The 26,101-nt window shown below is 40.6% G+C and overlaps 1 protein-coding gene across 1 annotated transcript in view; it reads right to left on the reverse strand.

The window, feature by feature from the left end:
• Positions 1 to 26,101, reverse strand: part of LOC128698122 (thioredoxin-related transmembrane protein 1) — a 63,106-nt gene that overhangs the window by 11,326 nt on the left and 25,679 nt on the right. Inside the window, exons 4-5 of the mRNA XM_070090218.1 lie at positions 18,054 to 18,173; positions 17,790 to 17,882 (exon numbers count right to left, since the gene is read on the reverse strand). Coding sequence (XP_069946319.1) covers positions 17,790 to 17,882; positions 18,054 to 18,173 — 213 coding nt within the window. The remainder of the gene's footprint in view (positions 1 to 17,789; positions 17,883 to 18,053; positions 18,174 to 26,101) is intronic.

Raw genomic sequence — 26,101 nt, forward strand, 5'->3', positions numbered from 1 at the left:
AACGCGTTTATCTCACTCCAAAATTGTTCTTATTTTCCTCAAAATTTCTTGACAATGCTTCTCCCACTATCATCTGCTCTCCTTTTGCACTCTCTCACTACTCTCTTCACCTCTCTTTTACCCTCCATATTCTCTACTCTTCTTATAACACTTTTGCTTTGTAAAAACCTCTCAAAAGCTACCTTTTTCTCTTTTATCACACCCTTTACTACATCATTCCACCAATCACTCCTCTTTCCTCCTGCACCCACCCTCCTATAGCCACAAACTTCTGCCCCACATTCTAATACTGCATTTTTAAAACTATTCCAACCCTCTTCAACCCCCCCACTACTTATACTTGCATAATAATATAATAAAATAATAATAAAATATAATAACAAGTGAGCTTGAGAATGCCACCACTAGATGGCACAGTGAATACCACAACAATGCTCACTATCGCCAGTGCACGTGCTTACCTCGGGGTGGAAGGATTTCTCTCGTGTTTTGCTTATGTTTTGTGCAGTTATTTTTCCAAATTTCTTTTTTCAAACTATGGGTCCTAAGAAAGTAAGTGCAAAGGACAGTGCTGAGAAGAAAAAGAGGATGATGTCCAGGGAAGTAAAGCATGAAATCATATATAAACACAAGCATATACAGTGGACCCCCGCATAGCGAACGCCTTGCATAGCGAACAATCCGCATAGCGGACGCTTTGTTCGCTAAAATTTTGCCCCGCATAGTGGACAAAAACCCGCTCAGCGGCCTTCGTCCGAGACGCGTCCAATGTGCACCCTCAGCCAGCCTCACATGTGCCGCCCGTCCCATTGTTTACCAGCCAGCCTCCGCGGTAACATTCAAGCATACACTCGGAATATTTCGTATTATTACAGTGTTTTCGGTGCTGTTTCTGGAAAATAAGTGACCATGGGCCCCAAGAAAGCTTCTAGTGCCAACCCTACACCTCAAAGGGTAAGAATACCCATTGAAATGAAGAAAGAGATCATTGATAAGTATGAAAGTGGAGTACGTATCACCGACCTGGTCAGGTTGTACAAGAAACCAAAATCAACCATCTCTTCTATTGTGGGCAAGAAAACGGCAATCAAGGAAGCTGTTGTTGCCAAAGGTTTAACTGTGTTTTCGAAACAAAGATCGCAAGTGATGGAAGATGTTGAGAGACTCTTATTGGTGTGGATAAATGAAAAACAGCTAGCAGGAGATAGCGTCTCTCAAGCGATCATATGTGAAAAGGCTAGGAAGTTGCATGACGATTTAATTAAAAAAATGCCTGTAACTAGTGATGATGTGAGTGAATTTAAGGCCAGCAAAGGTTGGTTTGAGAGATTTAAGAAGCGTAGTGGCATCCATAGTGTGATACGGCATGGTGAGGCTGCCAGTTCGGACCACAAAACGGCTGAAAAATATGTGCATGAATTCAAGGAGTACATAGAAACTGAAGGACTGGAACCTGAACAAGTGTTTAATTGTGATGAAACAGGCCTGTTCTGGAAGAAAATGCCAAGCAGGACCTACATTACTCAGGAGGAAAAGGCACTCCCAGGACATAAGCCTATGAAAGACAGGCTTACTTTGTTGATGTGTGCCAATGCTAGTGGTGATTGCAAAGTTAAGCCTTTATTAGTGTATCACTCTGAAACTCCCAGAGCGTTCAGGCAAAAGAATGTCCTCAAGGATAATTTGTGTGTGCTGTGGAGGGCAAACAGTAAGGCATGGGTCACTAGGGAATTTTTCTAACTGGTTACACCATGCATTTGCCCCCAATGTGAAAGATTACCTAACTGAAAAGAAATTAGACCTTAAGTGCCTCCTGGTGTTAGACAATGCCCCTGGTCATCCTACAGACGTGGCAGAGCGACTTTATGGGGACATGAGCTTCATTAAGGTGAAGTTTTTGCCTCCTAATACCACTCCTCTCCTGCAGCCCATGGACCAGCAGGTCATTTCCAACTTCAAGAAACTGTACACAAAAGCTCTGTTTCAAAAGTGCTTTGAAGTGACCACAGACACTCGATTGACTCTAAAAGAGTTTTGGAAGGATCACTTTAATATCCTCAATTGTGTAAACCTTATAGGTAAGGCTTGGGAGGGAGTGACTAAGAGAACCTTGAACTCTGCTTGGAAGAAACTGTGGCCAGAATGTGTAGACAAAAGGGATTTTGAAGGGTTTGAGGCTAACCCTGAGAGGAGTAGTATACCAGTTGAGGAATCAATTGTGGAATTGGGGAAGTCCTTGGGGTTGGAGGTTAGTGGGGAGGATGTGGAAGAGTTGGTTGAGGAGGACAATGAAGAACTAACCACTGATGAGCTGATAGATCAACTTCAAGAGCAAGAGGCCAGACCTGGGGAAACTGGTTCAAAGGAGGGGAGAGAGAAATTGAAGGAATTGCCTACTTCAAAGATTAAGGAAATGTGTGCAAAATGGCTTGAAGTGCAAACCTTTTTTGATGAAAATCACCCTCACACAGCTATTGCAAGCCGTGCTGGTGACTGTTACAATGACACTGTTGTGAACCACTTTAGACAAATCATAAAGGAACGAGAGGTACAGGCCACTATGGACAGATATGTTGTGCGAAAGAAGTCCAGTGACTCTGAAGCTGGTCCTAGTGGCATTAAAAGAAGAAGGGAAGTAACCCCAGAAAAGGACTTGCTACCTCAAGTCCTAATGGAAGGGGATTCCCCTTCTAAACACTAACACTCTCTCTCCCCTCCTCCCATCCCATCAATCATCACCAGATCTTCAATAAAAGTAAGTGTCATGTAATTGTGCATGCCTTTTTCAGTTTGTGTGTACTAAAATTAACATTTTTTTGTGGTAAAAAAATTTTTTTTTCATACTTTTGGGTGTCTTGCACGGATTAATTTTATTTCCATTATTTCTTATGGGGAAAATTAATTCGCATAGCGAACATTTCGCATAACGGCCAGCCCTCTTGCACGGATTAAGTTCGCTATGCGGGGGTCCACTGTATCAGGTTTCTATGTTATTAATACATGTATTGTTTGTGTCATATTAGATGAATTGTGACAGATAAATAAGCTGTAGAGTTGATATTAGCATTATACTGAGTATTTTGTCCTGCCTCCTGAGAGCAGGCATTCCACTGGAATGGATTAATGGCATTTCGATTAAATGAGGAAAATTGACTCAGCATATGAGCAGATCGGGTTACGAGCTAGGTCATGGAACAGATTAATCTCGTAAGCAGAGGTTTCACTGTATCCTTATTCTGAAAAGTTTTGCCTACTACTTCAATCAGTGGCCTAGGAAATGGGAGGTAGTTAAGTTTGATCCAAGGAAGAGGAGGATATGTCTGGTTCCTTGGATCAAGAACCTCTGATCAGCATCAAGGCACCTCCTTGAGGAGTTACAACCCTTGGACTTGCTCAAAACGAAGAAAAAAATCAGAAAATAAACTTGTATGAAATACACTTATTTTTGTACTGTATAGTTATTTAGTGGTAGGTAGTAGGTTGGTAGACAGTTGTAACCATCCAGGGAAGTAGTACCTTCCTGCCAAATAAGTAAAGCAGAAACCTGTAACTGCTTTACATGATGGTAAGATTGTTGGTGTCTTTTTTGTGTCTCAAACATGCAAGATTTCAGGTATGTCTTGCTACTTCTACTGACACTTAGGTCACACTACACATGCATGTAGAAGCATATATGTATATACACACCCCTCTGGGTTTTCTTCTATTTTCTTACTAGTTCTTTTTCTTGTTAATTTCCTCTTATCTCCACAGGGAAGTGGAAAAGAATTCTTCCTCCATAAGCCATGCGCGTTGTAAGAGGCGACTAACATGCTGGGAGCATGGGGCTAGTAATCCCTTCTCCTGTACATTACTAAAGTTAAAGAGAGAAACTTTTGTTTTTCTTTTTGGGCCACCTGCTTCAGTGGGATACGGCCGGTTTGTTGAAAGAAGTTATTTAGTGAAGGTGTGGTGGGTTTCTTTCTTTGGAACTATACAATTTGAAGAAATGTGAATAATAAATTATTGTTGGAAATTAGTGAAAGTGTCCTCAACTGCTTTTGGATTAAATATACTGATGTTACAAAAATACTTTCATAGTTCTAACTAGAAAAGAAAAAAACTCATAGGAATCTGGTCACTGTTTCTAGCTGACTGGGATACCAGGTTAATAGCTGTATGGATGACAGCACCCACTGTAAAATGACATATACCAACTGTAATATCAAGAAAAACATGCTATTTAAAAAATGCAATTTATTTCCTGTAATATTTACCTAGCAAAAATATCTTGTGCCAGAATTCCCATTTTGTTTACTAAACCTTTCTGGTGGGCCACAAAATACTACAGATTTTCTTACTGGACATAAATTAGGGTTACAAAACTTAAGTTGTGAAGGCCGATGCAAATAATGTCATTTGAAGAATTTTAGGATTATATTACAGTTGCATCCTAGGTAGTAGGTTGGTAGACAGCAACTGCCCAGGGAGGTACTACCGTCCTGCCAAATGAGTGTAAAATGAAAGTCTAATTGTTTTATGTGATGGTAGGATTGCTGGTGTCCCTTTTCAGTCTCATGAACATGCAAGATTTCAGGTACGTCTTGCTACTTCTACTTACACTTAGGTCACACTACACATACATGTACAAGCACATATATACACATATTTTCTTTCTAGTTCTTATTCTTGTTTATTTCCTCTTATCTCCATGGGGAAGTGGAACAAAATTCTTCCTCCGTAAGCCATGCATGTTGTAAGAGGCGACTAAAATGCCGGGAGCAAGGGGCTAGTGACCTTCTCCTGTATATATTACTAAATGTAAAAGGAGAAACTTTCGTTTTTCCTTTTGGGTCACCCTGCCTCAGAGGTATACGGCCGGTGTGTTGAAAGAAAGAAGAAAGATTACGGTTGCATACATGTGCTGGCTCAGTTTTCCTAGGCAGCCATAGTTGTCACATTTCCATATTTACCGAATAATAATATAATTTGTTTTTATTTTGCTTCTGTATTTGGAGTAAAAACTTGACATTTAAAAATTTTTGGGGTCAATTTTTTAAACCTAAGTGCATTACCTGGAGTTTACCTGGAGTGTGTTCCGGGGGTCAATGCTCCCGCGGCCTGGTCTGTGACCAGGCCTAATGGTAGATCAGGGCCTGATCAACCAGGCTGTTACTGCTGGCTGCATGCAATCCGACGTACGAGCCACAGCCCGGCTGGTCAGGTACCGACTTTAGGTGCTTGTCCAGTGCCTGCTTGAAGACAGCCAGGGGTCTATTGGTAATCCCCCTTATGTATGCTTGGAGGCAGTTGAACAGTCTTGGGCCCCTGACACTTATTGTGTGTCTTAACGTGCTAGTGACATCTCTGCTTTTCATTGGGGGGATGTTGCATCGTTTGCCGAGTCTTTTGCTTTCGTAGTGATTTTCATGTGCAAGTTTGGTACTAGTCCCTCTAGGATTTTCCAGGTGTATATAATCATGCATCTCTCCCACCTGCATTCCAGGGAGTACAGGTTCAGGAACTTCAAGTGCTCCCGGTAATTGAGGTGTTTTATCTCCGTTATGCGCGCCGTGAAGGTTCTCTGTACATTTTCTAGGTCAGCAATTTCACCTGCCTTGAAAGGTGCTGTTAGTGCGCGGCAATATTCCATCCTAGATAGAACACGCGACCTGAAGATTGTCATCATTGGCTTGGCATCCCTAGTTTTGAAAGTTCTCATTATCCATCCTGTCATTTTTCTAGCAGATGCGATTGATACAATGTTATGGTCCTTGAAGGTGAGATCCTCCGACATGATCACTCCCAGGTCTTTGACGTTAGTTTTTCGCTTTATTGTGTGGCTGGAATTTATTTTATACTCTGATGAAGTTTTAATTTCCTCATGTTTACCATATCAGAGTAATTGAAATTTCTCATCGTTGAACTTCATATTGTTTTCTGCAACCCATTGAAAGATTTGGTTTATGTCCGCCTGGAGCCTTGCAGTGTCTGCAATAGAAGACACTGTCATGCAGATTCGGGTGTCGTCTGCAAAGGAAGACACGGTGCTGTGGCTGACATCCTTGTCTATGTCAGATATGAGGATGAGAAACAAGATAGGAGCGAGTACTGTGCCTTGCGGACCAGAGCTTTTCACCGTAGCCGCCTAAGACTTTACTCTGTTGACTACTACTCTTTGTGTTCTGTCTGTGAGGAAATTATAGATCCATCTACCAACTTTTCCTGTTATTCCTTTAGCACGCATTTTGTGCGCTATTAACCCATGGTCACACTTGCGAAGGCTTTTGCAAAGTCTGTGTATATTACATCTGCATTCTTTTTGTCTTAGTGCATCTAGGACCTTGTCATAGTGATCCAGTAGTTGGGGCAGACAGGAGCAACCTGCTGTAAACCCATGTTGCCCTGGGTTGTGTAACTGATGGGTATCTAGATGGGTGGCGATCTTGCTTCTTAGAACCCTTTCAAAGATTTTTATGTGGGATGCTAATGCTATTGGTCTGTAGTTCTTTGCTATTGCTTTATTGCCCCCTTTGTGGAGTGGGGCTACGTCTGTTGTTTTTAGTAACTGTGGGACGACACCAGTGTCCATGCTCCCTCTCCATAGAATGTTAAAAGCACGTGATAGGGGCTTCTTGCAGTTCTTGATGAACACTGAGTTCCATGAGTCTGGTCCTGGGGCAGAGTGCATGGGCATGTCATTTATCACCTGATCGAAGTCATTTGGCATCAAGATCACATCAGATAGGCTTGTGTTTACCAAATTCTGTGGCTCTCATAAAAAATTCATTTAGATCTTCGGCTCTCAGTCTGGTTAGCGGCTTGCTAAAAACCGAGTCATATTGGGACTTGAGTAGCTCACTCATTTCCTTGTCACCTGTGTAGGACCCATCTTGTTTAAGTAGGGGTCCAATACTGGATGCTGTTCTCGACTTTGATTTGGCATAAGAAAAGAAATACTTTGGGTTTCTTTCAATTTCATGTATGGCTTTTAGTTCTTCCCGCGATTCCTGACCTCTAAGATTCCTTTAGCTTTAGTTCGGTTTGCTATTTCTCTGACCAGTGTTTCCCTAAGCATTGCAGTTATATTGGCCTCTTTTAGCCGCTGTTATTCTTTTCTGTCGCCTGTAAAGGGAGCGCCTCTCTCTTTCTATTTTACATCTACTCCTCCTTTTTCTTAAAGAATATGCCTTGAGCATACATCGAGTGCCACAGAGTTGATCTGTTCTAGGCATAAGTTGGGGGTCTATGTTGCTTAGTCTATCTTCCCAGCTTATATCATTTAGGACTTGGTTTACCTGGTCCCACTTCATGTTCTTGTTATTGAAGTTGAATTTGGTGAGGGCCCCCTTGTGACTGATCCCAGTTTGTCGGTCTGGGGCTCCGCGAATACATTTCTGAACCTCGATTATGTTGTGATCCGAATATACTCTTTTTGATATGGTGACATTTTGTATCAGATCATCATTGTTAGTGAAGATGAGGTCCGGTGTACTATCCAATCTAGTAGGCTCTATTATTTGCTGGTTTAAGTTGAATTTTGTGCAGAGATTTAACCCTTTCAGGGTTTTGGACGTACTAGTACGGCTTACGCGCAGGGGTTTTTGACGTACTAGTACGCATAAATTCTAGCGCCGTCAAATCTCGTGGGAAAAGGCTGGTAGGCCTAGATGTGAGAGAATGGGTGTGGGGTCGGTGTGCGCGGTAGAAAAAAAATCTGGGACCCAGTGGTGCATTGTGAGAATGCCATCTTAGTACACAATGTCCACAATGCCTCGTGGTAAGAAGTTCCTCACTCCTCGGCGAATTGGGACACTTTTGTTCCCCAGTGACAGTTCTAATACAGATGGAAGTGCCAGTGAAGATGAGTTTCAAGGTTTTGGTGAGGTTTTGACCGAAACTAATGACCATAATATCGGTAATAATGAGGAAAACCCAGACGACCCTCAGCCTTCCACCTCTGGTGCTCGGCCGTCTTGTTCACGTTCAGTTGTACCAGAATCAAAGAGGAAACTCCTATTTTCCCAAATCCCAGACTCAGATGTGAGCATTTGTGATGATAGTGATAGTGATTATGAACTACAAGCTCTTGAAAACAGTTCCAGTAGTCATAGTGAAGTGCAATATTCCCCAGTAAAGCGTCAGTATATATGACTATATATGCGCTCTGGAAGTGTGCCATATGCTATTCCAAGGGGAAGGAGTACATCTCGGAGTACATCCCGTGGCTGTACAACAGGAACAGACAGTGAAAATGATGATGATAGTGTTGCAATGGGGATGGAAAATGTGCATGGTGGTGGTAGTGGTGGTGACGGCCGTGAGGCACCAGCAGTGGGCCGTGCTGCCACCCACGCTGCCACCTCAGCTGATCTACAACAAAGGCCATAATCCCCCACCCACCCACCCACCACACCAGCCTCCACAACCACAACCTCCACAACCACAACCACCTGTCATTGTCCAGTACCCACCAGCAGACCGCACCTGGGACTGGCAGGAAGCTGTCAATTTTGTTCCAAATGCCCACCAGTTTGATGACAGCCAAAGTGGAATACGGCCATCTTGTACACTTGGGAACAATGCCACTGAACTGGAATGTTTCGAGTTATTCTTTGACGAAACCCTGATCGAAAGTATTATCATGGAAAGCAACACATACTACGAGTACACCATGGCAAACAATACTTTCACCAAAATCACGTCTACACCAGTGGAAGGAGGCAACTGTGGCTGAGATGTATCTTTTCTTTGCCACAATAATGCTTATGCCACACGTGTATAAGTACAAAGTGAAATCATACTGGTCAACAGACCGCCTGATTGCAACCCCAGGTTTCAGTGATGTAATGCCAATGAATCGATTTGTGCTAATGTTACGTATGCTTCACTTCTCAGACAAAACCAGGCCTGACAGAAACGACAGGTTATATAAGATTAGGCATGTGTTTGTGTATCTGAAAGAGAAATTCAATATGTATTTTTATCCCTTCAGGAAGCTTGTAACTGACGAGTCTTTGATTCTGTTCAAAGGAAGATTCCCTTTCAAGCAGTACATACCAAGCAAGAGGAAACGCTTTGGTATAAAGTTGTTTGTGCTTTGTGATTGTTAGTGGTCTGGTATTGGATATTATTGTGTACACTGGAAGTTATACATTGCAAAATACCAGGAAGTTATTGGGCATCTCTGGTGATGTGGTTAGAACAATGATAGAACCATACCTTGGTAAGGGGCATATATAATATACTGATAACTGGTACACAAGTCCCTCACTCAGTGATTTTTTGCGAGTGAACATGACAGATGTGTGTGGCACAGTGCGTGTAAATCGGAAACATATGCCCAGGTTTGACGCTGGCACTCATAGAGGTGAGGTGCAGGCGTTTGCTGCCAATGACATCATGGCATTTCAGTGGCATGACAAATGAGATGTCACACTGTTGTCAACAGTTCACCCTAATGAAATGGCAGACACTGGCAGGCAGCATAGAGAGAGTAATGAACCCATTCTAAAACCTGCAGCTGTGATTGATTACACCTTCAATATGCATTCAGTGGACAAATGTGACATGCAGATTGGGTTTGCTGATTGTCTTCACAAGAGTTGTAAGTGGTACATAAAACTCTTTTTCCATCTCCTGGACATTTTCATACTCAATGCTTATAATATGTATTAGCGGGTTAGCGGCAGCGGCAGCAGCGACTTCCAAGCTCCGTACTTTTCTCCAACTATCAGAGCTACCAATGCTCCTATGATGACCTAGTTACAAGCAAAACTGCACTACCCAACGTAGCACCCAGAATGACCAAAGATTACCAACAGTGAAACCTACAAATCAAAAATAATAGAGATCAAAGGAAGACTGCCCACAAACCGAAAGCAACACCCATATCCCCTTTAAAATCAGGCATAATTACAGATAATACCACAGACCACTACCCTACTTTCCTCATAACAACTCTTGGTAAAATACCCCAAGACACTACTAAAGTCACCTTCAGACTTCACAATGAGGCAGCCATTAATAACTTCACAACAGCAGTAACAAACATTGACTGGCACACTGAGCTAGAAATCTATACAGATATTGACGAAGGTTTTAATAATTTTCTAAAAAAGACCCAATACCTCTATAACAAGCACTGCCCTAAAAAAACTAAACAGATGACAGCTAAGAGACTGAACAGTCCCTGGCTAACACCCAGCATTCTCAAATCCATAAATACAAAACACCGATATGAAAAACAGTACAGAATGGGTCACATAACCAGAGACCAAACAAAACGTTACTCGTCAATCCTAACCAGCCTGATAAGAAGGGCAAAAAAGCTGTATTATGAGAACAGATTATCCAACTTACGAGGTGATATAAAAAAGACCTGGAAGACCCTATCAGAAATTCTGGGAACAAAAAAGATATCACGAAATAGCGAAATAAAATTAGCAAAATCAGATGAACCCCAACTCCCACCAACAGAAACAGCAAACAGACTCAATGATTTCTTCTCCACTATAGGACAAAACCTTGCCAATAAAATCCCAAGCTCAGATACCCCACCAAATGACTACCTCACTGGCAACTACCCGAACACACTGTTCCTAGCTCTGACTAACCCATACGAAGTCTCCCTTATTATCAACACACTAAAAAACAGTTAAAAATAGGAGAGGAGAGTTATTAAATGGAGAGTTAGAGGTATTGGGAAGATGGAGGGAATATTTTGAGGAATTGTTAAATATTGATGAAGATAGGGAAGCTGTGATTTCGTGTATAGGGCAAGGAGGAATAACATCTTGTAGGAGTGAGGAAGAGCCAGTTGTGAGTGTGGGGGAAGTTCGTGAGGCAGTAGGTAAAATGAAAGGGGGTAAGGCAGCCGGGATTGATGGGATAAAGATAGAAATGTTAAAAGCAGGTGGGGATATAGTTTTGGAGTGGTTGGTGCAATTATTTAATAAATGTATGGAAGAGGGTAAGGTACCTAGGGATTGGCAGAGAGCATGCATAGTTCCTTTGTATAAAGGCAAAGGGGATAAAAGAGAGTGCAAAAATTATAGGGGGATAAGTCTGTTGAGTGTACCTGGTAAAGTGTATGGTAGAGTTATAATTGAAAGAATTAAGAGTAAGACGGAGAATAGGATAGCAGATGAACAAGGAGGCTTTAGGAAAGGTAAGGGGTGTGTGGACCAGGTGTTTACAGTGAAACATATAAGTGAACAGTATTTAGATAAGGCTAAAGAGGTCTTTGTGGCATTTATGGATTTGGAAAAGGCATATGACAGGGTGGATAGGGGGGCAATGTGGCAGATGTTGCAAGTGTATGGTGTAGGAGGTAGGTTACTGAAAGCAGTGAAGAGTTTTTACGAGGATAGTGAGGCTCAAGTTAGAGTATGTAGGAAAGAGGGAAATTTTTTCCCAGTAAAAGTAGGCCTTAGACAAGGATGTGTGATGTCACCGTGGTTGTTTAATATATTTATAGATGGGGTTGTAAGAGAAGTAAATGCGAGGGTCTTGGCAAGAGGCGTGGAGTTAAAAGATAAAGAATCACACACAAAGTGGGAGTTGTCACAGCTGCTCTTTGCTGATGACACTGTGCTCTTGGGAGATTCTGAAGAGAAGCTGCAGAGATTGGTGGATGAATTTGGTAGGGTGTGCAAAAGAAGAAAATTAAAGGTGAATACAGGAAAGAGTAAGGTTATGAGGATAAAAAGATTAGGTGATGAAAGATTGAATATCAGATTGGAGGGAGAGAGTATGGAGGAGGTGAACGTATTCAGATATTTGGGAGTGGACGTGTCAGCGGATGGGTCTATGAAAGATGAGGTGAATCATAGAATTGATGAGGGAAAAAGAGTGAGTGGTGCACTTAGGAGTCAGTGGAGACAAAGAACTTTGTCCTTGGAGGCAAAGAGGGGAATGTATGAGAGTATAGTTTTACCAACGCTCTTATATGGGTGTGAAGCGTGGGTGATGAATGTTGCAGCGAGGAGAAGGCTGGAGGCAGTGGAGATGTCATGTCTGAGGGCAATGTGTGGTGTGAATATAATGCAGAGAATTCGTAGTTTGGAAGTTAGGAGGAGGTGCGGGATTACCAAAACTGTTGTCCAGAGGGCTGAGGAAGGGTTGTTGAGGTGGTTCGGACATGTAGAGAGAATGGAGCGAAACAGAATGACTTCAAGAGTGTATCAGTCTGTAGTGGAAGGAAGGCGGGGTAGGGGTCGGCCTAGGAAGGGTTGGAGGGAGGGGGTAAAGGAGGTTTTGTGTGCGAGGGGCTTGGACTTCCAGCAGGCATGCGTGAGCGTGTTTGATAGGAGTGAATGGAGACAAATGGTTTTTAATACTTGACGTGCTGTTGGAGTGTGAGCAAAGTAACATTTATGAAGGGATTCAGGGAAACTGGCAGGCCGGACTTGAGTCCTGGAGATGGGAAGTACAGTGCCTGCACTCTGAAGGAGGGGTGTTAATGTTGCAGTTTAAAAACTGTAGTGTAAAGCACCCTTCTGGCAAGACAGTGATGGAGTGAATGATGGTGAAAGTTTTTCTTTTTCGGGCCACCCTGCCTTGGTGGGAATCGGCCAGTGTGATAATAAAAAAAAAAAATAAAAAACAAGGCAGGAGATTTAAATACCTTACCACCCTTTATATACAAAAAAGTGTCAAGTACTATCACCAATCATTGCAACACTCTTTAACAAATCCATTGAATCCTCCACCTTCCCTACAGCTCTCAAAATAGCAAGGGTCACCCCGATCCATAAAGGAGGAGACCAAACAGAGTTGAATAACTATAGGCCAATATCCAATTTACACCCTCTCTCAAAAATCTTCGAAAAATTAATTCATAAACGAATCTACTCCTACCTCATCTCCCAAAACATTCTCAACCCCTGCCAATTTGGATTCAGGGCTAATAAAAATACTAATGATGCTATTATACACATGCTAGAACATATATACACTGCAATAGAGAAAAAAGAAGTCCCACTGGGGATCTTCATTGACTTACATAAAGCTTTTGATACAGTTGACCATGACTTGCTCCACGTAAAATTGTCACACTATGGTATTAGAGGGCACTCCCTCAACTACCTCAAGTCATACCTCAGCAACAGAAGCCAATATGTGTACGCAAATGGGGCAAGCTCTTCCGCTCAACCAATTACAGTTGGTGTCCCACAGGGAAGTGTCCTTGCCCCTCTTCTCTTTCTCCTATACATAAATGACCTACCAAATGCTTCGCAATTACTCAAACCCACACTTTTTGCAGATGACACTACATACGTCTTCTCTCACCCGAGCCCAGTCACACTAGCCAATACTGTAAACACCGAATTACAGAAAATATCTACCTGGATGAGGACTAACAAACTTACACTAAACATTGACAAAACCTACTTCATTCAGTTTGGCAACAGAGCTACAGATGTACCTCTTAACATAACGATAAACAGATCACCTATCACAAAGCTAACAGAGGGAAAATTCTTAGGAATCCACCTTGATAATACTCAAATTTCATACACATATACAACAAATTTCTAAGAAAATTTCCAAGACTGTAGGCATACTATCGAAGATACGGTACTATGTTCCACAGTCAGCCCTCCTGGCCCTTTATCACTCTCTTATTTACCCCTATCTCACCTATGGAATTTGTGCATGGGGCTCAACAACAATTAACCATCTCAGACCACTAATTACCCAACAAAAGGCTGCAGTTAGAATGATAACAAATTCTCACTACAGGCAGCACACTCCACCAATATTCAAAACACTCAACCTACTCACCATACAAAACATCCATACTTATTACTGCACCTATTACATACATAGAACACTTAACTCTGATATTAACCCTCCCCTCAAACATCTCCTTGCCAACCTCAACAGAACACATGACCATAACATAAGGCACAGATCACTCTTTGATGTTCCTCGTGTCCATCTCACGCTATGCAAAAAACTCAATGCACATAAAAGGCCCTAAAATCTGGAATTCATTACCTGTAAATATAAAAGAAACACTACCTGTTTATAAATTCAAGTCTCTTCTCAAAGATCACTTACTCACTCAAAACCAAATAAATACTGAATAACTGAACCTTATAAATTGTATATCCTATATGTTACTCACAATTATATCACACAAATGTTAAACCTAGGACCCAATCTAACTATTTTTTTAGATACACTACCTAACAGAATACTCCATTCGACTGAATGTACAGCAATGCATGCAACCATATGACCTGTCTTTGTAATACTCATTTGTGCTTTATAGTTATCTGTTTACAATAATGTTTTATCACTGATTTCATCATTGCTTAGTTAATCTTAAGTTAATTTTAAGCCAGCCCGTAATGCTATGCATATAAGTGGCTTTGGCATGCTGCTCTTACCTGTATTTTTTGTACCTCTGTATGTATGCTAAAATTACTAAATAAATAAATAAATAAATAAAGATGAGGACCAGAAACAAACCATAATATGGCGAATTCTGTTTGTCTGTCATCAGACAAATAGTATTCAAGTACCAAGGAACAACACCTGCAATAAACCGCCCACCAAATTATCAACAACTACCTTCTCGTCTGAAACATGGTGATCACTTCCTGGTAAAACTGCCTGCTACTGCTTTCAAGAAAAAGGCTCAGAAGAAGTGTTACGTCTGTGCACATACAAAAAAATGCCCACAACAATGCAGAGACACTTGTTTTATGTGTGAGGAGTGTAAAACACCACTGTGCATGACACCATGTTTCAAAGACTTCCACAGGCTGCAGAACTTCTAGAAACATTCCCTGTGACTGTATATGTGTATATAAAATATAGAAAAATAGTAATAAACAACATTTCATATTGGTTGTTTGTGTAAATATTTTTTATAAACAAAACAATGTCAACAGTGTTTATGCCCTTATTGTGTAGTATTGAAAAATAAAAAACTTACAAAATACAGATCATATTGGTCTCACAGGCCATAAAAGTTACTTGGAAAAAGAAAAAGTAAAAAATAATAGAAATTAGTACACAAGAAAGTAAATGAAAGAATACCGAGAGACGGCAGTCGGCGATGTTGCCACATTGTCCCCCTTTTTCATCAACTTCACGCCTCCATATCTCGGTAAGTATTGATGGTAAAAAAAATTTGTTTAGCCTATAATATTTAAAAAAAAAAAAAAAAATTTGTTTTCATAAAAATTTTTTTTTTTTTTTTTTTTTTTGGAATTTGGCCGACCCTGAGAACGAGTCTCTGAGAGGACCTGTCGACCCTTAAAGGGTCAAAAGCTCGAGTGTGTGTGAGTTCTAGTCTGAGCTGTCTCCTGGTGTTATCACTGCAACAACATTATTTGCTATATTCCTCCATTTTAGGTGCCTTAAGTTGAAATCCCCCAGGAGCAAGATGTTGGGGGCAGGAGCTGGAAGATTTTCCAGACAGTGGTTAATTTTTAACAGCTGTTCCTGGAATTGTTGCGATGTTGCATCCGGAGGCTTGTAGACTACCACAATGACTAGATTTTGGTTCTCGATCTTTACTGCTAAAACTTCATCTACATCATTTGAAGCATTAAGCAGTTCTGTGCAAATAAGCGACTCTGCGACATACAGGTCAACCCTCCCCCCCCCCTTTTGCCTGTTCACTCTGTCGCATCTTAATAGGTTGCATTGTGTATTGCATTAAGGCGTACTCTCACACTACAGCCTCTCCTCACTTAGCGATGTGTTCGTTTACCGATGACTCTGACTCATGACAGACTCTCTGACCAGTATGCATACCTAAATAATGTATATTAAAGCTAATTTGCTCTATTCTGTTTATTACAATACACAGTGGACCCCCAGTTATCGTAATTAATCCATTCCAGTGTGACTAAAGCCAAATTTGACAATATCCAAATTCATTTTCCCCACTGAAATAATGTAAATCCAATTAATCCGCTCCAGACACCCAAAAGTATTAAAAACAATAAAAAAGTTTTTTACATGAAATATACATTTACCTACACAAAAAACAATGAGACATGAAGAATAAAACAATAACAACATGACACCTTTACTGAAGATTTTTCTTAGTGTATGGAAGATGAAAGAAGGGGAGAGGATAGAGGAGTTACTAGTGTTTGGAAGGGGAATCCCCTACCATAAAAGACTTCAGGTACCAAGTCCTTTTCTGGGGCTGCTTCCCTTCTTTGTTTTTTAATGCCACTAGGACCACCAGCTTGAGAGTTGTTGCACACCTGTGGCACTAAATATCTGTCCAGAGAGTTCTGTTTCTGGCATCTCTTTTAAAATTTCCCTAAAATGGGACAAGACATTGTCATTGTACATGTTGCCAACATGGCTTGCAACAGCTTTGTTAGGGTGATGTTCCTCCACAAATCTTTCCATCCTACTCCACACTGCACAAATCTCCATTACTACCACCCTCTACCATCACTACCACCCTCTACCATCATCACAACCACCCTCTACCACCATCACTACTACCCTCTACCACCATCGCAACCACTACCACCCTCTACCACCACCCTTTACCATCACTACCACCGTCAACCACCATCACCATCACTACCACCCTCTACCACTATCACAACCACTACCACCCTCTACCACCATCACAACCACTACCACCCTCTACTACCATCACTACCACCCTCTACCACTATCACAACCACCATCACTACCACCCTCTAACACTATAACTACCACCACAACTTTCGTATTTTTCTACAACCTTTTTCTTTAATTCTATTGCGTTTGTTACCGTCTTTACCAAAGGGCTGGCACTAGCTTTCTTTGGGCCCATGGTGGCTTATTAAGCAGTTGCAAGCACTAAAACAAATGGAATATTACGAAATGTATCGCATGAACGTGTGGGATCGTGCTCACTTGCTGATAAACAATGGCAAACTGACTGTGGCCACATTGGGGGTCGCTCATATGCATTCGGGACGAACAACTATTACCGAGGTAAATGACTATCACCGAGCCAATATTTTGACGGCAATATCCGGGGGGTCCACTGTACGTACAGTACACTACTGTATGAGCATTTAAAAATACAGTGGTACCTCAGGATACAAATTTTTTTCGTTCCAGAAGGCTGTTCGAATGCTGATATCAAATGAATTTGTTCCCACAAGGAATAATGTAAATCAGATTAATCCATTTCAGACCCCCAAAAATACACTTACAAAAGCACTTGCATAAATGCACTTACATAATTGTTCGAGTTTTGAGCTGTTTGTATTCCGAGGTACCACTGTATACTAAAAATGTTGTAAGTGGTGCAAAGGTGACATTAAAACAATATCAAAGATAGTTGACATAAACCATTATAGTATGTTCATTGCTTAGCAACAAATTCGTTTACCAATGTGGTCTTCGGAACAGAACTCCGCTGTTAAGTGAGGAGAGGCTGTATATAGCAATGTGCAACGATTAACTTATCAATAAATAACTGATTTGAAAAACAGCCATCAGAAGGCTATATAACCTAATGTCAACTGGTAGCTTAATTTTCTGTACATATAGTTCTGTGAGATTCGGCACTATGCAGTGAGGCATACTGACAATTTTTTTAATAAACATGGGAAAAGTCATGAGGTATTTCCTAGGCAGATACTGAATAAAAATAAATTTTAGTGATAATGTAAAAAGCACCTTGCACTACATAGATTATGTTTTGCATTATTCACATGGGTTTTGGGCTTACTTTTGATGATACTGATTATGATAATGGTAATCAAACACACACTGCCTCAATTGTGATAACTGAATTGAAGAAAATTAGATGCCATGAGACTCACATCATCATCTGCTTTGAGTCCAGCTGAAGTGACTACAGGAGCTGGTCCATGAGCTTTTGGTGGGAATACAAAATCAATGATACACACCAGGATCTGGAAAAGAAAAGTTAAGACATTGTACTCAGAACATCTCAAATCAAACACTATTATGGTCACAGTCATTTCCTTATGAAATAAATTAACATTCCAAGACTTAAGTAATTTAAATAAAATTACTTTTAAAAATCAGTATTAAGATTTTTTGAAGTTTATCTGAACACTTACAAGTCCAAGCAGGGCACCAACAAGGATTGTGGCAAGCGCAAACACCAAATACGAACCCCAAGTAGGCAACCCATAATCCTCAACTAATACTGAATGGACTGAACGCAGCACCATCGACAGCTGAAATGAGAATTAATTTTCTAAATGTGAACACAAACAGAACCCAGGACCTTTAGGCTTTCACCAAAATGTCCTGGTTTCAAATACTCACATCTGTTGCCCTCTATTCAACTAGCAGTTAATTGAGCTATGTGCAGAAAGAGGTTTGGTAATAAGTAATACATATTTTATGAAGAAGAGGATAAATAAATATACAAGGTATGACATAGCGCGTAATGGAAGTAGTTTGTTAGATTATGTATTGGTGGATAAAAGGTTGATGGGTAGGCTACAGGATGTACACGTTTATAGAGGGGCAACTGATATATCGGATCATTATTTAGTTGTAGCTACAGTTAGAGTAAGAGGTAGATGGGAAAAGAGGAAAATGGCAGCAACAAGCAAGAGGGAGGTGAAAGTGTATAAACTAAGGGAGGAGGAAGATCGGGTGAGATATAAGCAACTACTGGCAGAAAGGTGGGCTGGTGCAAGTATGAGTAGTGGGGGGGGGGGGGGGTTGGGGAAGGGTTGGAAAAGTTTTAAAAATGCAGTATTAGAATGTGGGGCAGAAGTTTGTGGTTATAGGAGGGTGGGGGCAGGAGGAAAGAGGAGTGATTGGTGGAATGATGAAGTAAAGGGTGTGATAAAAGAGAAAAAGGTAGCTTATGAGAGGTTTTTACAAAGCAGAAGTGTTATAAGAAGAGTAGAGTATATGGAGAGTAAAAGAAAGGTGAAGAGAGTGGTGAGAGAGTGCAAAAGGAGAGCAGATGATAGAGTGGGAGAGGCACTGTCAAGAAATTTTAACGAAAATAAGAAAAAATATTGGAGCGAGTTAAACAAGTTAAGAAAACCTAGAGAACGAATGGATTTGTCAGTTAAAAACAGAGTAGGGGAGTTAGTAGATGGGGAGATGGAGGATTTTGGGGAGTTAGTAGATGGGGAGATGGAGGATTTTGGGTAGATGCCGAGAATATTTTGAGGAACTTTTAAATGTAGACGAAGAAAGGGAAGCGGTAATTTCATGAACTGGCCAGGGAGGTATACCATCTTTTAGGAGTGAAGAAGAACAGGATGTGAGTGTGGGGGAGGTGCGTGAGGCATTACATAGAATGAAAGGGGGTAAAGCAGCTGGAACTGACGGGATCATGGAAGAAATGTTAAAAGCAGGGGGGTATACAGTGTTGGAGTAGTTGGCATTTTTGTTTAATAAGTGTATGAAAGAGGGGAAGGTACCTAGAGATTGGCAGAAAGCATGTATAGTCTCTCTATATAAAGGGAAGGGGGACAAAAGAGATTGTAAAAATTATAGAGGAATAAGTTTACTGAGTATACCAGGAAAAGTGTAAGGTAAGGTTAGTATTGAAAGAATTAGAGGTAAGAGAGAATGTAGGATTGCGGGTGAACAAGGAGGTTTCAGAGTGGGTAGGGGATGTGTAGATCATGTTTACATTGAGGCATATATGTGAACAGTATTTAGATAAAGGTAGGGAAGTTTTTATTGCATTTATGGATTTAGAAAAGGCATATGACAGAGTGGATAGGGGAGCAATGTGGCAGATGTTGCAAGTATATGGAATAGGTGGTAAGTTACTAAATGCTGTACGAGTTTTTATGAGGATAGTGAGGCTCAGATTAGGGTATGTAGAAGAGAGGGAGAATACTTCCCGGTAAAAGTAGGTCTTAGACAGGGATGTGTAATGTCACCATGGTTGTTCAATATATTTATAGATGGGGTTGTAAAAGAAGTAAATGCTAGGGTGTTTGGGAGAGGGGTGGGATTAAATTATGGGGAATCAAATACAAAATGGGAATTGACACAGTTGCTTTTTGCTGATGATACTGTGCTCATGGGAGATTCTACAGAAAAATTGCAAAGGTTAGTGGATGAGTTTGGGAGTGTGTGTAAAGGTAGAAAGCTGAAAGTGAACATAGAAAAGAGTAAGGTGATCTCTCTCTCTCTCTCAACAAGTCGGCTGTCTCCCACCGAGGCAGGGTGACCCAAAAAAGAAAATCCCCAAAAAGAAAATACTTTCATCATCATTCAACACTTTCACCACACTCACACATTATCACTGCTTTTGCAGAGGTGCTCAGAATACAACAGTTTAGAAGCATATACGTATAAAGATACACAACATATCCCTCCAAACTGCCAATATCCCAAACCCCTCCTTTAAAGTGCAGGCATTGTACTTCCCATTTCCAGGACTCAAGTCCGACTATATGAAAATAACCGGTTTCCCTGAATCCCTTCACTAAATATTACCCTGCTCACACTCCAACAGATCGTCAGGTCCCAAGAATCATTCATCTCCATTTACTCCTATCTAACACGCTCATGCACGCTTGCTGGAAGTCCAAGCCCCTTGCCCACAAAACCTCCTTTACCCCCTCTTTCCAACCCTTTCGAGGATGACCCCTAAACCTCCTTCCTTCCCATATAGATTTATATGCTTTCTATGTCATTCTACTTTGATCCATTCTCTCTAAATGACCAAACCACCTCAACAACCCCTCCTCTGCCCTCTGACTAATGCTTTTATTAACTCCACACCTTCTCCTAATTTCCACACTCCGAATTTTTTGCATAATATTAACACCACACATTGCCCTTAGACAGGACATCTTCACTGCCTCCAACCGTCTCCTCGCTGCTGCATTTACCACCCAAGCTTCACATCCATATAAGTGTGTTGGTACTACTATACTTTCATACATTCCCTTCTTTGCCTCCATAGATAACGTTTTTTGACTCCACATATACCTCAACGCACCACTCACCTTTTTTCCCTCATCAATTCTATGATTAACCTCATCCTTCATAAACCCATCCGCCGACACGTCAACTCCCAAGTATCTGAAAACATTCACTTCTTCCATACTCCTCCTCCCCAATTTGATATCCAATTTTTCTTTGTCTAAATCATTTGATACCCTCATCACCTTACTCTTTTCTATGTTCACTTTCAACTTTCTACCTTTACACACATTCTCAAACTCATCCGCTAACCTTTGCAATTTTTCTTTAGAATCTCCCATAAGCACAGTATCATCAGCAAAAAGTAACTGTGTCAGTTCCCATTTTGAATTTGATTCCCCATAATTTAATCCCACCCCTCTCCCAAACACCCTAGCATTTACTTCTTTTACAACCCCATCTATAAATATATTAAACAACCATGGTGACATTACACATCCCTGTCTAAGACCTACTTTTACCGGGAAGTATTCTCCCTCTCTTCTACATACCCTAATCTGAGCCTCACTATCCTCATAAAAGCTCTTTACAGCATTTAGTAACTTACCACCTATTCCATATACTTGCAACATCTGCCACATTGCTCCTCTTTCCACTCTATCATATGCCTTTTCTAAATCCATAAATGCAATAAAAACTTCCCTACCTTTATCTAAATACTGTTCACATATATGCTTCAATGTAAACACTTGATCTACACATCCCCTACCCACTCTGAAGCCTCCCTGCTCATCCGCAATCCTACATTCTGTCTTACCACTAATTCTTTCAATTATAACCCTACCGTATACTTTTCCTGGTATACTCAGTAAACTTATTCCTCTATAATTTTTATAATCTCTTTTTGTCCCCTTTCCCTTTATATAAAGGGACTATACATGCTCTCTGCCAATCCCTAAGTACCTTCCCCTCTTTCATACATTTATTAAACAAAAGTACCAACCACTCCAACACTATATCCCCCCCTGCTTTTAACATTTCTGTCATGATCCCATCAGTTCCAGCTGCTTTACCCCCTTTCATTCTACGTAATGCCTCACGTACCTCCACCACACTTACATTCTGCTCTTCTTCACTCCTAAAAGATGGTGTACCTCCCTGGCCAGTGCATGAAATTACCGCCTCCCTTTCTTCCTCAACATTTAAAAGTTCCTCAAAATATTCTCGCAATCTACCTAATACCTCCCTCTCCCCATCTACTAACTCCCCTACTCTGTTTTTAACTGACAAATCCATACTTTCCCTAGGCTTTCTTAACTTGTTTAACTCGCTCCAAAATTTTTTCTTATTTTCGTTAAAATTTCTTGACAGTGCCTCTCCCACTCTTTCATCTGCTCTCCTTTTGCACTCTCTCACCACTCTCTTCACCTTTCTTTTACTCTCCATATACTCTGCTCTTCTTATAACACTTCTGCTTTGTAAAAACCTCTCGTAAGCTACCTTTTTCTCTTTTATCACACCCTTTACTTCATCATTCCACCAATCAGTCCTCTTTCCTCCTGCCCCCACCCTCCTATAACCACAAACTTCTGCCCCACATTCTAATACTGCATTTTTAAAACTATTCCAACCCTCTTCAACCCCCCTTAAATATTACCCTGATGAGGGTATCAAATGATTTAAAGAAAAATAAGTGAATGTTTTCAGATATTTGGGAGTTGACGTGTTGGAGGATGGATTTATGAAGGATGAGGTTAATCATAGAACTGATGAGGGAAAAAAGGCGAGTGATGCGTTGAGGTATATGTGGAGACAAAAAAACGTTATCTATGGAGGCAAAGAAGGGAATGTATGAAAGTATAGTAGTACCAACACTCTTACATGGGTGTGAAGCTTGGGCTGTGAATGCTGCAGCGAGGAGGCGGTTGGAGGCAGTGGAGATGTCCTGTCTAAGGGCAATGTGTGGTGCAAATATTATGCAGAAAATTCAGAGTGTGGAAATTAGGAGAAGGTGTGGAGTTAATAAAAGTATCAGTCAGAGGGCTGAAGAGGGGTTGTTGAGGTGGTTTGGTCATTTAGAGAGAATGGATCAAAGTAGAATGACATGGAAAGCGTATAAATCTGTAGGGGAAGGAAGGCAGGGTAGGGGTCGTCCTTGAAAAGGTTGGAGGGAGGAGGTAAAGGAGGTTTTGTGGGCGAGGGGCTTGGACTTCCAGCAAGCGTGCGCGAGCGTGTTAGATAGGAGTGAATGGAGACGAATGGTATTTGGGACCTGACGATCTGTTGGTGTGTGAGCAGGGTAATATTTAGTGAAGGGATTCAGGGAAACCGGTTATTTTTATATAGCCGGACTCGAGTCCTGGAAATGGGAAGTACAATGCCTGCACTCTAAAGGAGGGGTTCGGGATATTAGCAGTTTGGAGGGATATGTTGTGTATCTTTATAGGTATATGCTTCTAAACTGTTGTATTCTGAGCACCTCTGCAAAAAAAACAGTGATTATGTGTGAGTGAGATGAAAGTGTTGAATGATGAAAGTATTTTCTTTTTGGGGATTTTCTTTCTTTTTTGGTTCACCCTGCCTCGGTGGGAGAAGGCCGACTTGTTAAAAAAAATATTGTACCTTCGTATTATTTCACTGTTAAGAGTTGTATTCTAGGAGATGGTAAACTATATCTTAAAGACATTGCAAGGGGGGCAATTCTTGGAAATAAGCTAACAACAACTCTTGGCTTGTAAAATAAAAATGTAGAACCTTGGAAAAAAGAAGGGGTTGAGAATGAGAGATAAAAGGTGAGGGGAAAAATGGAGGATCATGAGAGAGAAATGGGAAAGAGTAGAGCAGAGGAAGAAAGAAAGGGGATGAAGTAAAGAGATGAATCTCTCTCTCACACACACACACATGTAAGAGAATCCCCACATCTGATTATACATAAACACACACTAGCTTGTGTCCAGTAAATTATCACACTTAAGTGTGAAAAGTAAAAGATACTCACATGCAACATCAGTAATAGTAAAAAGCAAAGAAAAGACCAACATTTTAGTGCTTCATAACAGTAAATTCTTTTACACAAAACTCTGAAGCCTCACTGAGAATGCTAAGAATTGTTACACAAATAACCCTCACAAAGGAGACAAACTCATGACAGAGTTTCGGTCAGACTTGGATCACTAACTCGTCATATAGAAGTGCAAAGGGAAGGGAGCCAGAATATACATGGGGGGGCAAGGGGGGATGGTAGTAATAGTAGTAGGAAATAATAGTGCCTAAGTGGAAGAGGTGGCATTAAGAAGGTAGTATTTGTAGCAAAAAAAGGGTCAGAGGGTGGGAGGCTTAGTGAAGTGGCAGCAACAGAGGTAGTCTAAAAACTAAAGAAAGAGGAGCAGTGCAGGAGCTAATGGCTCATGAGGGTAAGACCAAATCCCAGAGACACAAAACCCCCACAGGACAGAACTTACCTACACAGAAGACAGAAAATGCAAGGAAACTCTAGGAAAGGAGAAGAGATAAAGAGAGGAGAAGATAAAAGAATATTGTATATGGGGTTTTGTCCTCTCCTCATGGGCCATTAGCTCTCCTTCAGTGCTCTTCTTTTATTTAGACTACCTCCTCTATTATTTCTACAACAACAACAATCTCTTCACAAAGTCTCCACCCTCTAACCCTTTTTTCACTACCACTGCTACCTTTTTATTGCCACCTCTACCACTGTTGCAGTACTTTTTCTATTACTACCAGTACCACCACTAATACTATTCCCTTCTCTTGTATATATTCTGGCTCCCTTCTCTTTATGCTTCTGTGTGACTAGTTAATGGTCCAAGTTGTGCTGAAACATCATAAGTTTCATTCTCCTATGTGCGAGTTATTTGTGTATTGTTCCAGTCACGATACTGTGCCTTTTTATTTTCTGTGAACTGTTAATCAACTCTATACTGAAGGATGAAAAACAACATGAAATTCTATATACAATCTAGGTGCAAATGATACACTAAAGCAAAGACAATAGTTTTATTAAACAGCTGAGTCACATAAATCACAAGAAGTTAACAATGTGGTGTTACAATATTGTACATAGTACAATACTTTCAAGAATTTGCGTTACTCTTTTAAAGTTGCAATTGGCACAAATTTTGAAAAAATTGGAGATTTGTTGCTATTGTTGTTGTGATATTTTTTTTTTAACTATCACGTATTTACCACCAAGATAGGGCGATTCAAAGGAAACACACTCACCATCACTCACTCAACGGCCTTGCTAATGAGTCTTAACGGAAGAGAATGGGTATCAATTAAAATGACCTTCCGAACTGCAACATTACCCTGCATCCCCTTCCCTCATCCTTCAGAGCATAGGAACTCCCACTTCCAGGACACAAGTCTGGCTAACAATCCATAAATAATTTTTTTTTTCCATTAAAGTACAGGACTCTAAGTAGGTTGTGTTAACAGAACACTGATTCATTACAGCAAAACCCCATAATTATGCAAATAATACAGATGGTATCAAATGCATAAAACATTTAATGAGGTAGTTGGTGTCTTAAAAATATACTGATAAAAACAGGCAATCATTATGCAAACAATATTCTTACAATGTGGATATTACTAATGATAATGAATACAAACAAAAAAAAAGTGTGAGAAATGTGACATTATGAAACAGCTACCTGTGCACTGAACACGTGATTTAATACATAAATCTACTGGCATATGACTGCCTTTCACTCACCCAGCTTGTTAACTTTCTAATTCTGACCTTTGCAAAGAAGGAAAAAAAAAAGATAATTTATTATCCATGACCCAGCCAAACAAAAGTATGCAATGAAAAAAATCTTTGATGCATCAGTATTTAAGACCACTAAGCTACAGTAATTAATTTAGCAATCATAAACAAAAGGCTAGTTTGTATTTTATATTCAACATACAATATGGTAAAATGTGAGGAGGAAATATTCTGCAAACATGTCCTAATATGAGTATAGGATAAAAAGCATACAAGACATACAGCGTGTGCGCAAATGCGCATGCACACGTGCACGTGCACACACACACACACACACACACACACACACACACACAGCAAAACAAAAAAGTGTATGAAAAATACAAGTGTAGAAAGAAAACTGGATAATGTTTCAATATTTACAAGTGTATCCCTTTCACTACACTCTAACTGCAAATAAAAATAAAGGATTCTGGAAAAGAAATGAATTCCAACATGCGAGTCAAGTTTAAAAAAAAGAAG

The sequence above is a fragment of the Cherax quadricarinatus genome, chromosome 31, assembly GCF_038502225.1.
Source record: "Cherax quadricarinatus isolate ZL_2023a chromosome 31, ASM3850222v1, whole genome shotgun sequence".
NCBI classification, from domain to species: domain Eukaryota; kingdom Metazoa; phylum Arthropoda; class Malacostraca; order Decapoda; family Parastacidae; genus Cherax; species Cherax quadricarinatus.